The following is a 12460-nucleotide window of genomic DNA, read 5'->3' as shown; positions in this document are numbered from 1 at the left end:
CCACCATTTACACCGCTCCTCCTCTGAGAATCCTCGACGACGAAAGCTCCGTTTCGTCTTTATCCTCAGCTCTTTTGCGAACACAATCAACAACTACGAATACTCATTTTCGCTCACCCGACGCGTCGTGCTCTCGCTCTTCAGCTACCTATGACGTCTTCAAGCACCCCTGTGAAGCACTCGGACACCGCCGAAATGCTTCTCATTTCGCCGATCATAGTTACTCCAAATGGCCAGCCTGTTTCGACTCCCTCCCCTAACAGAAAACGCAAAATCACGCCATCCAGCGAAGAATCATCTGCCAAAGAATCGCTGTCATTACTAGTCCCACTAGGAAGCAGAGGGCGGATACTGTTCAGCGGTCAAGCGTCCCGAATCCTCTTGGATGGCCAACATCTGCCCCTCAAGCTCGTATTGGTAAGTATAAGCCTCGGCACATCCCACTCATTAAGAGGAATAACGCTGATGGTTTTATTGTCTTAGATGAAAGACAAACATTTTTTACGAATCCTCTGTTGCAACGCGAGTTATCATCCCAAAAACAAGCTCCCCCACCACCACTGCAACATATTATCCTCCCCTTCGACCTCCGAGAAAACCCAGATGCATTTTATAATGAAGAAAATAGAAATATCTTATCTAGCATCTTTCCGGAAACTTACGGTTTAGCCATGGATAGCATGTTTCTTTGTCTTCCTTCAAACCAAAATGCCCCCCCAAGCCCTGGCCAAGAACAATAGCGGGAGTTCCAGTCTGTTTCTCACCAGAAATAGGTCCCCAGCATATACCCCGGCCAATTGGAATTCCTGCTTACGTGAAGAACCCGTCGATTTCTAAAGATCTAAATGGTCGAGGCATGCAGGACTGGGAGCCTCTTTTTATCAGCATCAAGACTTACTTTCAGGAACAAGGCATTTCGATCACCGAGGTCATGTACTTGAAAAGTCATGTCATCATCGTACTTGAACGTCGCAATACTGACCCCACGAAGCTGCTAAGTGGGGCTGCAAACATTAGGTGTTTTTACATCTATGACGATGAGATAGGACGACCTGCAAGTCTTCCAGCTTGCCGCCTCACGGACCCAACCCCAAATAACCCCGATAATAATGAGTACAGTACTCTTCAACCTGGGCTCAGGGTAACATCGGACTACTTGCCAAGCACGCCAGGCACGTTTCTGTCAACAACAGCCGGGGTTCTCGTGAGGGATGCTGTTGGGAACGAGTTCATGACGGTCGCGTCTCATGGTTTCCCGGACGAATGCGGCCTCATAGTCAACCATCCACTTCCTAGCGGGCGCGATATCGGTGATCGGTGAACTGATTATGGAAGTCCAACATACAGATGTCGCCCTTGTAAAATTGCGAGAGACTGAAAAGTTTTCTAATGTTACATTCCAGAATTCTATATTAGAGTCTATTCAGCTTAAACGCTTCGCCAGCGCCAAGGTTCCCCCAGAAGGAAATACTATCTATTTAGACTCACCCGACACGGGCTGTGTATTGGGTAACTTGTTAATAACTTCATTTCAACGAGTCCCTATTGACGATTCTTTTCAGCCAAACCAGCACTGGGTATTTACGATTTGGAACTATATGGGGCAGGACATGTCAAGCACCCTCCCAGAATGGATATGTGGAAGTGCTATCTGGAATGGGGATGGGGACGTCCTTGGTTTTTTTTAAATATGCCCCAAAAGCTGGGGTAATGAAGGATTGGTGTGCTGGGATTGCGGCAGATGAGCTTATCCACAAAGGGTACACACTTGTTGATACGACGGACAGGCAGGAATTGCTAAAGCAAGAATGATTTTTCTTTTTTTTTCTTTTCAGTTCATGTCATTGTAGAGTATTTAATATCGCGCTGTAGGGCAGGGAGGCCTCGGCATCTCCGGGGGCATTAACGAAAGGGTACAGGCTCCAATAACAGCTGCTGCTGTTATTGTGTGTGATCTTTTTGATCTGGTGGTTAAGAGCCTGCCCGAGCCTGGCGCCATCACAACTAATATTGAAATGCACTGTAGTTTTTATGTGTTCGCTTTCTGCTACATTCTCTTCTTTCTCTAGTATATTAACCTACATTTCCTTCTTCAATCTTTTCATTTTCTTTTATTAAATATCCAGCTAATCTGTTTTCCACCCCCGCCACCTCTCCTCCTCCTTCCTCCCCATTTGCAATCTGTAGATATATCGCAGTAGAGGAAATAGTAACTGCTGTGGCATGACAACCAGGTAGGAGTGATACAATACAAAAGTACAGGTATAAACACAAGAGTCTGAGCAATCCCAAGCAACTGATAGCTAAAACGTACCAGCATCCAAAACCATCGATGAAGGGACATAGCTTGTAAAAGTATAAATAGACTTTTGCATTCCTTCATTCTTTACTGTGGACAGCCGGACAAACCTTCTCTCTCGTAGTGCCTCTTGGCTGTGCAGAGAGCCGGAAACGAGAATTCTCGATCCATACTCCTCCCCCTTATTTTTTACGTATTTATTATTCTTAAGGGGAGGAAAAAAAGCCCTTCTAGCGAGGGAGTTCAAATCCACCATATCCATAAGGCTTACTGTGTCCGCAGCACATGAACGCAGGACGCAGAACGCTACCAGATTTGCAGAGTCCACGCATTTGATAGAATTATCAACCCGGAAGTTTATCCCACCAGGGATGAGAGGGCCCACTTGGCAGCGGTTGGCGCGCGCCGAAAGCGACTGGTTTCATCAGTTGTTCCCAACTCCCAATCACAGGATTCAACGGGAGATGTCATCCAGGGCCAAGGTGAGGGTTGTCTCGACGGTGGTTGGCTGGTACCTGAACTGCAATGCAACAAATCTTGAGGGGACGTGGAGTCTCCTTGTTCCTCGCTGCCAGCCGCGGGTCGCTCCGGTGGAGAGTTCTGCTCATGCCTTGGGACAAAGCATGCATCCTTGCATTTTATTTCTTTATTTCCCTTCTTTTCCCCTTCTGCCAGGGAGGCGAAAAAAAAAGCAGGGAATCTGTGAACGAATGGGAAAAGCCGCCCGCTCATTCGCGGAACAAGGCAGATATTAGGATCAATCCTGATGCTCGACAATCACGTCCGGTCGCAAATCATGGCAACGGCAGTGACACCAACCTTGGAACGATCCTCCTTGGGACCGCTGGAGACCCATAACGGCTTGGGGAGCGAAGCAGATCGCAGACGATGGGAATGATACTAGTAAACGTTGTGAGTCTCATTGATGATAGTTATCAGGCTCCTGAGAACGGGAATGATATCCCAAGCAGCGTTGAGAAACCCGAGGAAATATAAAAAGTGCCCGCTTGATAATTAGAACCCTTCCGCCGGTGCTTGGATCTTGTTTCATCCCCCTTCCTGCTGACAGCGTGTGAGACTGGGGGGCTCTGGCCGCTGTGCACTAAAACCGTACCACTAATGGGGATGGATAGGGAGCCCTTCCTACCCACTGTGCCCAGGTGCCTAGCGACACTAAGAGGTTAGCGGTCTCAATCTGAAATTCCCGTGCAAATCAGTTGGCTCGACTGAGGGCGCTTGTTCCCCTGGTGGACGAAGGGGAAATTGGCCATCTTTCTGCGCCGTCTCTTGTCGCTATCTCTACCGTGTCTTTTCTTCCCTCCTCAACCTTCACTCCCTTTTCACCACTCCCCCAAGGGCTGCATCTGCTAGGAGTCTTTGGAAGACAGCTAGGTGAAGCTATTCATTCTTTTGCCTTCGTGCATCTACCGCTTCAAGGAGGCTGTAATTTTGTCGTTCGTTTCAGTCGTCGATTCTGCAATCTCCTCCCCTCACGAATAAATACTCCGTATCAAATATCCAATCCACCACCCCGTTGCCTGGAATTCCAAGTGAAGTGAAACAACTACCCTTATTCTTACCCAGTTGAGGAGTGTATAGACAAAGCAACAGAATAGATAGTAGACGGGCTCCACATCGCCACTGGATTGCGGTCCATTCACCGAGAAACCAAACACAAACAACATCCACTGTTCTTTCACTATAACAGGTGTCGGGTGTTTGATGTACTAATTAACATCCATCAGATTCCCCCAGTTGGATGACTTGTTAGCCGCTCACTCCTTTGACCAATCTATCAACTCGTTCGTTTTCCTTATCGCTTCTTCTGCCACTCCTTACTGTTTCACCCCCGAGGGATATTGAGATTGCAGGCTTCCAATCGATCCTCCACTTTCATTATATACGTCTGGACTTATTCAAAAACTATACATCAATATTTCGGAGTCCGGACTCTAATACCATAAGCTACACACGACATATAAGGATCTATATATACGCCAAAGATGCAATTGAGCATCATTTTCACCGCAGTTTTTGCGGCGACCATCTCCCCGGCTTTGGCATTCTGGCGTCTGCCATGTCGGGGCCGTCTAGGCGTTGCCCGCCTCGATCCGCTGGTCAATCCCGGCGCCGTCTCTTCTCACGCACACGTTATCCACGGTGCTGGCAGTATGTACTGATATAGAAAACTCCACGTTTGGTGGAAAGTCAATACTAACTGCCTAACAAATAGACTTCGGAAAGAGTGTCACCGTCGATGAACTGTTGGCGTCTGACTGCACTTCCTGTGCAGTCAAACAGGATAAATCCATTTATTGGACTCCGGCAACCTACTTCAGACACTCCAATGGAGACACAGAGCTGGTTCCCCAAGTTGGGGGCATGCTTGTGTAAGTTTCAAAGCACTACAACACCTACAAGCTACGATTTCTTTGAACCATGTCTCCTAATACCTCCATATATTACAGCTACTATCTGCAACGCGGAGAAAACGTGCAGGCCTTCCCAAAAGGTTTCCGTATGCTGGCCGGAGACCCTTTCCAACGCAATTTTACCTGGCCAGTTCCGGACCCCCCCAAGTCATCCTGGAGTGGTCCTGAAACATCGCAGTTTGCCCTCTCCCAAAAAGCCATTGGGTTTAACTGCCTGAACTACCACGCGACGCCAGAGCCTACCCTCTTCCGTCACACTCTGCCGAAAAAAAGTGAAATCGACGCCAATTGCCCTGATGGCCTCCGCATGGAGATGATGTTCCCATCCTGCTGGAACGGCAAGGATCTCGACAGTCCAGACCACAAATCCCACATGGCCTACCCCAATCTGGTCGAAGACGGTGTCTGCCCCAAGGGCTTTGAGACCCGCGTCGTATCGCTCCTTTTCGAGACCATCTGGGACACCGCCAAATTCAAGGGCGTCGAGGGTGAATTCGTTCTCGCCAACGGCGACCCTCAGGGAAGTGGCTACCATGCCGATTTCATTGAAGCCTGGGAGCCCGGCTTCCTCAGCAAAGCTGTGAAAACCTGCACAAATCTCTCCGGCCGTGTCGAAGATTGCCCCCTGTTCGATCTTCAATCCCAGGCGGACCAGAACAAATGCAAGCTCAAGATGCCCTCCGAACTCGAAAATGAAGACTGCTCGTTCGTCAAAGGCGGCCTTCCAGGAGCCGTTGAGATTCTTGCTGGCCCTGCCTACGCCAAGATTCCCAAAGTCAAGATCCCCGAAATCCAAATCCCCGAGGTCAACGCTCCAGACAACAAAGCAGCCGCCGGCCCAGCACCAGCACCACCACCACCCCCTCCGCCTCCTCCCCCTCCGCCTCCATCGCCAGCTCCACCAGCCCCCTCTCCTCCTCCCCCCGTCAAACACACCACAGCCCCAGCTCCAGCCCCTGGGCAATTCTTCGCCCCAGAAGAGTACGGAAATGCCACCCCCATCTCCACGAGCACTTACACCGAGGGCAACGTCGTTTACGAGATTGTCATCATGGAAGAGAAGGTTACGACTACTATTGAACTTCCTGCCGGTGCCACATCGCCTGCTGGAGCCAAGGTTGTTCGAAAGGTCCATAAGCGTCATGGGCACGGACATTTGCATTAGAAAATGGGGTGTGGGATGTGGGGTGTCTGTCTGAACTGCTTTCCATTGATTATCTACTATCTATTTTTATTTTTATTTTTTTAATTTTTCATATCGTATGCTACGCGAGGGAGGTATGGCCAGTAAACTGTTGGTGTGTCCTGTCCTGGTTAGGGGTCGGAGTAAGGAAGAGCTAGCAAAGAGATGAGGAGGAGAGGGGAATTCTTTTATGTATATTTTCTTCGCTATTTATCTCAAAGTTAACTAGCCATCTGTGAAAATGTTGATAGTGATATAGTATTATCGCTCGCTCTTCCTCCCCCTTTTTTTCCCCCCTAACTCGTCTGTTCCTCCTTACCTTCTTCCTTTTTAGTATCAAATATATATTTATCATATCCCTCTCGGGAAGAGTTATCGATTAATTATTGTAAAGAAAAAAAAATAAAAAATGAGCAGACTTGCTGGTGGCACAGAGAATACAGGCAATACTAACAACTAAGCAAATGTAGAAGTACGTACTCCGTACTATCCCTTCAATCTTCAATACGATGAGCATAGCCACCATTCAATCAAAACATCCCCCCCTCCCCAACCACCTGGAAAGTCAGCAAAATGAAAACCTCCCTAAATCAACAACCCATCCCAAACACACACACACACACACACACACACACACACACACACACACACACACACACAGCCTCCTAACATACATAAACCGCAGAAAAATCCAACCCGCACCAATCTAAATACACTTGCCCCCATCAACAATCATATCCGTCCCATTGATGAACGCCCCCTCCTCGCTGCCCAGATACACACACATATTCGCCACGTCATCGGGCTCCGTCAAACGGCCCAGCGGCACGTTGGAGATAAACTTGGCCCGGTTCTCGGGGGTGTCCGGCACGCCCACAAACATCTCGAACAGGCCCGTGCCGGAGAGCAGGGGGCAGACGTTGTTGACGCGGATCTGGTTCGGGCCGTACTCGGCTGCGAGACCTTTTGTTACCTGTGTGTATATATATATATATAGGGGGGGAGGGGGAGTTCTTGGTTTTAGTTAAACTGGTTCTGTATTTGTTTGCAGTGGATGGAGATGGAGGGGAGAGGGCTAAGAGGGAAAGGGGATAGGAGGGAAAGGAGGGATTAAATACTGACATTCGAAACGGCGCCTTTGGAAGCATTGTACCACACCAGGCCTGGCCGGGGTCGAGAGGCACCGGTGGAGGAGATGTTGATGATGGAACCGCCCTTGCCCTGTTCGAGAAGCTTGGGGATGAAGGCTTTGGAGGCGTGGAAGATGCCTTTTACGTTGACGTCGAAGACGCGTTGGAATTCTTCTATTGTCACTTCCATTGAGGGCTGTGGGATGCGCAGAAGGGGTTTATATGTTAGTCTTTTCAAGTGTGTGAATGGCCATCCGTTTGGTATGGCATGCGTTGGGGGCAATAAGCATATTGGGATGTTTCAGTCTTTTAGTCTCTCTCCTCAATTCCCATCGTCAAAAAGTAGGAGGAGAGGCGTATATACATATCTGAGCTCATATATATATATATATATACCATGTTTCGTAAACTCACCTTATTTCTATAGGTCGTGCCGGCATTATTCACCAGGATATCCACTTGGCCAAACTTGCTCGCAGTCTGGTCAACCACAGCTTTCCAGTCCTCTTCCTTGGTCACATCCATTTTCATAAATGCAATGCTCGCTGGGTTTTCAGAGGCTACTTTCTCGCCCCCGACAACGTTGATATCACCAACGACCACCTTTGCACCCTCTTGTGCATAGCGTCTGGCAATTGCGGCGCCAAAGCCGGAGCCACCACCTGTTAGTGCTCGTTAGAGGGTCTGTTAGCTATGTGTAAAGCTAAATCGATTTGGAAATAAAGGATGTGAGGTGATGCGATTCAACATGGCATGCGCATACCGGTGACTATGGCAACTTTGCCCTCTAGACGGGGAGTCATTTGTGACAAGGGGAATCGGTAAGTCGGCAGAGGTTACTGAGGATCAGTGGAAATGGGAATCAAGGTGGTAGGTAAGATTGTGGAAGATACCAGCCGTGAGGATATTATCTTTTTTGTTCGCTGCTTCTCCTCTTTAAACCGTCCGGCTGAAGTCACTTCAACACGCTGAATGTGACTCCCGTGAGAGTAGTCAGAATTGAATTATCGATAGCTCAATTGCGGCGCAAGGATATTCAAAAGTAGCTATTACAGCGGGTGGGAATGTATTTGCCTGGGATTTTTATTTTTATGTTTGTTTCAACTTCTGTCTCGCCGAACTGCTCTTTGCTCTTCGGCATGATCGGAGGGGTGAAGTTCTAGCCTAACTAACTAGCGGGGCTCTCTACATCATTAAGTTTATCTAGCTAGCCCTGGGCTAAACTTCGTTCACGCAACACAACCTTGGAATCCTCCCGACATCAGGCTTCGCGGCATTCCCCCACGGCTAAGGGATCAACTACCGACGCCAGAGTCTGCAGGGCTCCCCGATGTCGGCTGTCGGCTGTCGGCTGTCGGCTGGCCTTTGGCGTCCGGCAAACATCGGGTTTCGGCTAAGCGACTCGGTAACTCCGGCCAATCGCCAGCCTTGCTGTGGGAAAAGTACTTAGTGTTGTTGGTCATTGCCACGGAGATGTGAGGTAGATATCCAGCCCTTACAACGCGAGGACGGTAATTATTCTTCCAACAGGATATCTATCTATCTACCTATATATATATAGCAGTAACCCCATGCCTCTTCACCCGTCTTCCAGACAATCACGGAACCCAACATGATGCACTCCCGCCCGCGATTCTTGGCACATTTAAGTTCTGACTCGTCTGTATGGTTGATCCGGATATCTATGATCGTTGTTGGACGATCCGCGATGCCTTGGTTGGCTTTGATGGGCAATGGGCAATGGGTTTCCCATATAACTAAAGGTAACAGGTTACGCGATAAGAAATCGATGCCACTGCGACCATTGCTATATATAACTTACGTCCTCGCTAACAACTCCTCGGATAAGGACTATTCGAGAAAAGAAGTATCCAAAATTCGTGTCATGGCTAATTAGGCTGCGCATTTGTGTCAACGCATCAACTATTTGAGCGTCCAAATTGCAACCTCAGATAAGAAATAATAATGTCACTTCACGAGCACATTGATATCGTCTCCCATGTGTTCCAGACAGTACTTCATATCGCTGGGATCCATGTATTCCATGGATCTGGACTCTGTTGTGGGGCACTTTTGATGCGTCGGAGCGATGGTTAATCGTCCGAATATTGTCCCAATTACTGAATATCAATATAAACGAATAGATTAGATTCAACTGACTTATCTATCTAGAACTTGATAATTACAGAGAAAAGTCGGCAATATTTATAAGCAAAGGAATGCTCGATTATATGAGAAGAAGAACGTTTCAGAAAGCTTTAAACTTTGCAAAGAATGACTTATATAATGACTGATATTAGTTACGGCAGTGATAACTTACCAAGATAATGTAAAGGTTATCTTCTGACATGATGCCCTTTTTTTTAAGGATTTTCTCTCTTCGCCCGTTTCTTACCTCCTGTGTTAAAAAAAAAAAAGAAAGAAAAGAAAAGAAATTCCCATGCAGGGAACTGTTAGCAAGCTTCTTCCCCTCCTGCAGGCCCCTTTTGCTATATTTTAGTTTCCGAGTTCTTTCATCACAGGAGCTAACTAACTAGTTACAGTTGGCATGAATAACAAGCCTGGCCCCATTGGATAGAAGTCCGAGAAAGTTAGTGGTGGGGCGCAAAATAACTCCCTATGGAAGTCTAGTGCCATCGGTTCCGCCGTCTTCTGCATACATAGTAATATCAAGATTTGGTGGTCGCCAGTATGGTTTCAATGATCATCCATTTCTGTGAATGGATAACAGTGCATAGCGAAACGCACTCACAGCACAGAAAATCCGATTGAAAGCGGAATCCATGAATCTGAGCGAACCAGATCATGCATGGTTCGTAGATGATAATCAACATCGGAGCGCAGGCCAGTCATCCCCTTGCTTTTAACCAAGGGCCGGATACATCTAGGCGGCAACGGAGATATTCTTCAGCTCCTGTTGCCTCACGATTTCCATTGGGCAACGATCAAATCAGGGAATTATCGATTGTAATTCCCATCAGCGCTTTAATACTTTCCTTCCCGTCATTTTTATTCCCGCTCTATTTCCATTGAAACAGGTAGCGATCATGGCGGTGATAGCGACAATCCAAGCACTCACACAGAGTCCATTTATACTTGCGGCTACCAGCCTTTCAATTGTAAGTTGAAAAGTTACTTACTACCTTCCAAGTGGGACAAAGCAAATAGGTAACGCCCCAAGATATATAACTTGCTGTTTCGCTAACGAAAATATTTCAAGGCCATCTTATATCTGATTAGTCGTTTTATTTACAATGTTTTCTTCCATCCTCTCCGCTCATTCCCTGGCCCAACCAGCCATGCGATGAGCCAGATTCCATATATCTACAAAAGCCTTCGCGGGACTCTAGAATTTGACATTCTGGACCTGCACAAGACTTACGGTGACATAGTACGGATCGCCCCTAATGAGCTGGCTATCTCCGGCCCGGGTTCTTGGAAGGATGTCTTGGGAAATCGCAGAAGCGGCGAAGAACAACTGGAAAAATTCCAGCAATATTATCGCCCTACAGGAGGGAAAAAAGCAACCAGCATTATCATTGCAGATCGCGATGATCACAGTCGGCTACGTCGTCAACTTGCCCATGGTTTTTCGGATAAATCAATGAGGGAACAGGAGCCTCTCATTACCCAGCACATAGACCTCTTGGTGAAAAGATTTCATGAACGGGGTGGAGGGGGTTCTAAGCCTTTCGATCTGGCGGAGTGGTATAACTATGCCACGTTCGATGTCATCGGGGATCTGACGTTCGGTGAATCATTTGGATGTCTCGAAAACGCCTACTTCCATCCTTTTGTCAAGCTCATGCTGGCATCAGGGAAGATTGCAGTGTTCTTGCAATGTCTTAGTTTTTTCCCGCTAGCTAAAGAGACCTTCTTAAACTTGATTCCAAGGTCGGCAATGAAAAGTCAGGCGAACGTTGCAAAGGAAAAAATCCTCAGGCGAATGCAACTTGGTAAAGAGCGCCCCGATTTAATCGAGGGACTGCTGAAAAAAAAGGATGAATGGGTAAGTTGTTCTCAGAGGAAGGACAGAAATCATTGTTGCTTGTACCCAATAATATATGACCTTTTGAAAGAAAGAAAGAAACATCCAAATAAAAAATCACCCGACTCTGGAAGGATCAATAATCCCCAGCTCCACAATACTACCCAACTGCCTCCACGCTAACCTGACTTCCCTCTTCATTAGGATATGAGTCTGGATGCGCTCTCAGCAAACGCCAGACTTCTCCTCGTTGGCGGGTCCGAAACTACTGCAACGCTCTTGTGCGGCGTGACATACCTGCTGTTATCGAACCCCCAAACCCTTGAAAGGTTGACAGCAGAGGTCCGCTCAGCCTTCAAAAGCGAGGACGAAATTAACATGAGCTCCGTTAATGACCTCAACTACATGCTTGCATGTCTTGATGAGGCATTGAGAGTGTATCCACCGGTGCCACTCGGGCTACCTCGAGTGGTTCCTAAAGGCGGCTGTGAGATAACTGGGCAATTCATCCCTGAAGATGTATGGGAGTTCATTCCTTTGGCCTAACAACGGAGGGGACGCTGTCCACCTCCTCTCCATCTTCGTATTTAGACTGACGATATATCTATCATACACCGGGCATAGACTGTGGTCGCGGTCCACCACTGGGCAACATATCACACCGAGAAGTACTTCACAGACCCCTTCGCCTACCACCCCGAGCGTTTCTTAGGCGATCCCAAATATGCCAGTGACAAGCGCGATCTGCTCCAACCCTTCCATATTGGACCAAGAAGTTGTCTCGGTCGAAAGTAAGTCTAGCGCATATGAACAACGAGAATACAAAAACTCGATAATGAAATGTTTTCTCAATACCTCCCACAGGTTCCATTACATCCTAGATTTCTTTCCCATCTGTTATTTTCTTTTTTTATCCGAATTTGAAAGAAATCAGACTGATTAAACCGCTGACGACTGGTTATTATTATCCCATATGAGCAGCCTAGCGTATGCGGAAATGCGCCTCATTCTGGCGCGATTAATCTACAACTTTGATATGAGTCTTGCGAAAGAGAGCGCGAACTGGCTGGCAAAGCAGAAAGTGTTCCTCTTTTATACGAAACCGCCGCTGAATGTTTATATGACACCTGTTAATTCAAGGAAATAATCGGTTGAGTTTTTAACGGGCATTTTATGATCGATATGTTGAATTGCTTTCTCTCCTATTGCGTCAAACAGCCGAAAAAAAAAAAAAAAAAAACCATCGGGTTATGAATGGAAACTAAGCACTATCCATCTAGCATAGTTATACATAGCTCTTATTCGAAATATGTTTTCTGCAAGGGCTACCTAATGATTGTCATGATCGTCTCATGTTGGATCTATCTATCTATACATATGCACAGCTTCATCAGCAGCAGCCATATTATCGCCATGCACAAAACTCCA

The 12460-nt window shown here is 47.3% G+C and overlaps 4 protein-coding genes across 4 annotated transcripts; 3 read left to right on the top strand and 1 right to left on the bottom strand.

Moving 5' to 3' along the window:
- Positions 1-150: 150 nt before the first annotated feature.
- HCAG_00431 (predicted protein) lies at positions 151-1812 on the top strand (the record flags this gene model as incomplete). The annotated part of the gene is made up of 4 exons (XM_001543335.1): positions 151-417; positions 863-933; positions 1018-1317; positions 1563-1812. The coding sequence occupies 4 exons, from the start codon at positions 151-153 to the stop codon at positions 1810-1812; spliced, it is 888 nt and encodes a 295-aa protein (XP_001543385.1).
- Positions 1813-4302: 2490 nt separating this feature from the next.
- Positions 4303-5896, top strand: HCAG_00430 (conserved hypothetical protein; the record flags this gene model as incomplete). The annotated part of the gene is made up of 3 exons (XM_001543334.1): positions 4303-4468; positions 4533-4689; positions 4768-5896. The coding sequence occupies 3 exons, from the start codon at positions 4303-4305 to the stop codon at positions 5894-5896; spliced, it is 1452 nt and encodes a 483-aa protein (XP_001543384.1).
- A 724-nt stretch (positions 5897-6620) lies between these two features.
- HCAG_00429 (hypothetical protein) lies at positions 6621-7847 on the bottom strand (the record flags this gene model as incomplete). Its single annotated transcript, XM_001543333.1, has 4 exons — positions 6621-6887; positions 7037-7240; positions 7459-7706; positions 7808-7847. The coding sequence occupies 4 exons, from the start codon at positions 7845-7847 to the stop codon at positions 6621-6623; spliced, it is 759 nt and encodes a 252-aa protein (XP_001543383.1).
- Positions 7848-9849: 2002 nt separating this feature from the next.
- HCAG_00428 (predicted protein) lies at positions 9850-12179 on the top strand (the record flags this gene model as incomplete). Its single annotated transcript, XM_001543332.1, has 6 exons — positions 9850-9856; positions 9933-10011; positions 10285-11053; positions 11237-11551; positions 11657-11823; positions 12011-12179. The coding sequence occupies 6 exons, from the start codon at positions 9850-9852 to the stop codon at positions 12177-12179; spliced, it is 1506 nt and encodes a 501-aa protein (XP_001543382.1).
- Positions 12180-12460: the final 281 nt, after the last annotated feature.

Source organism: Histoplasma capsulatum, genomic scaffold, assembly GCF_000149585.1.
Source record: "Histoplasma capsulatum NAm1 scaffold_1 genomic scaffold, whole genome shotgun sequence".
NCBI lineage: Eukaryota > Fungi > Ascomycota > Eurotiomycetes > Onygenales > Ajellomycetaceae > Histoplasma > Histoplasma mississippiense.
Note: the sequence above shows the minus strand (reverse complement) of the source record. Positions and strands in the feature narration are given on the sequence as shown.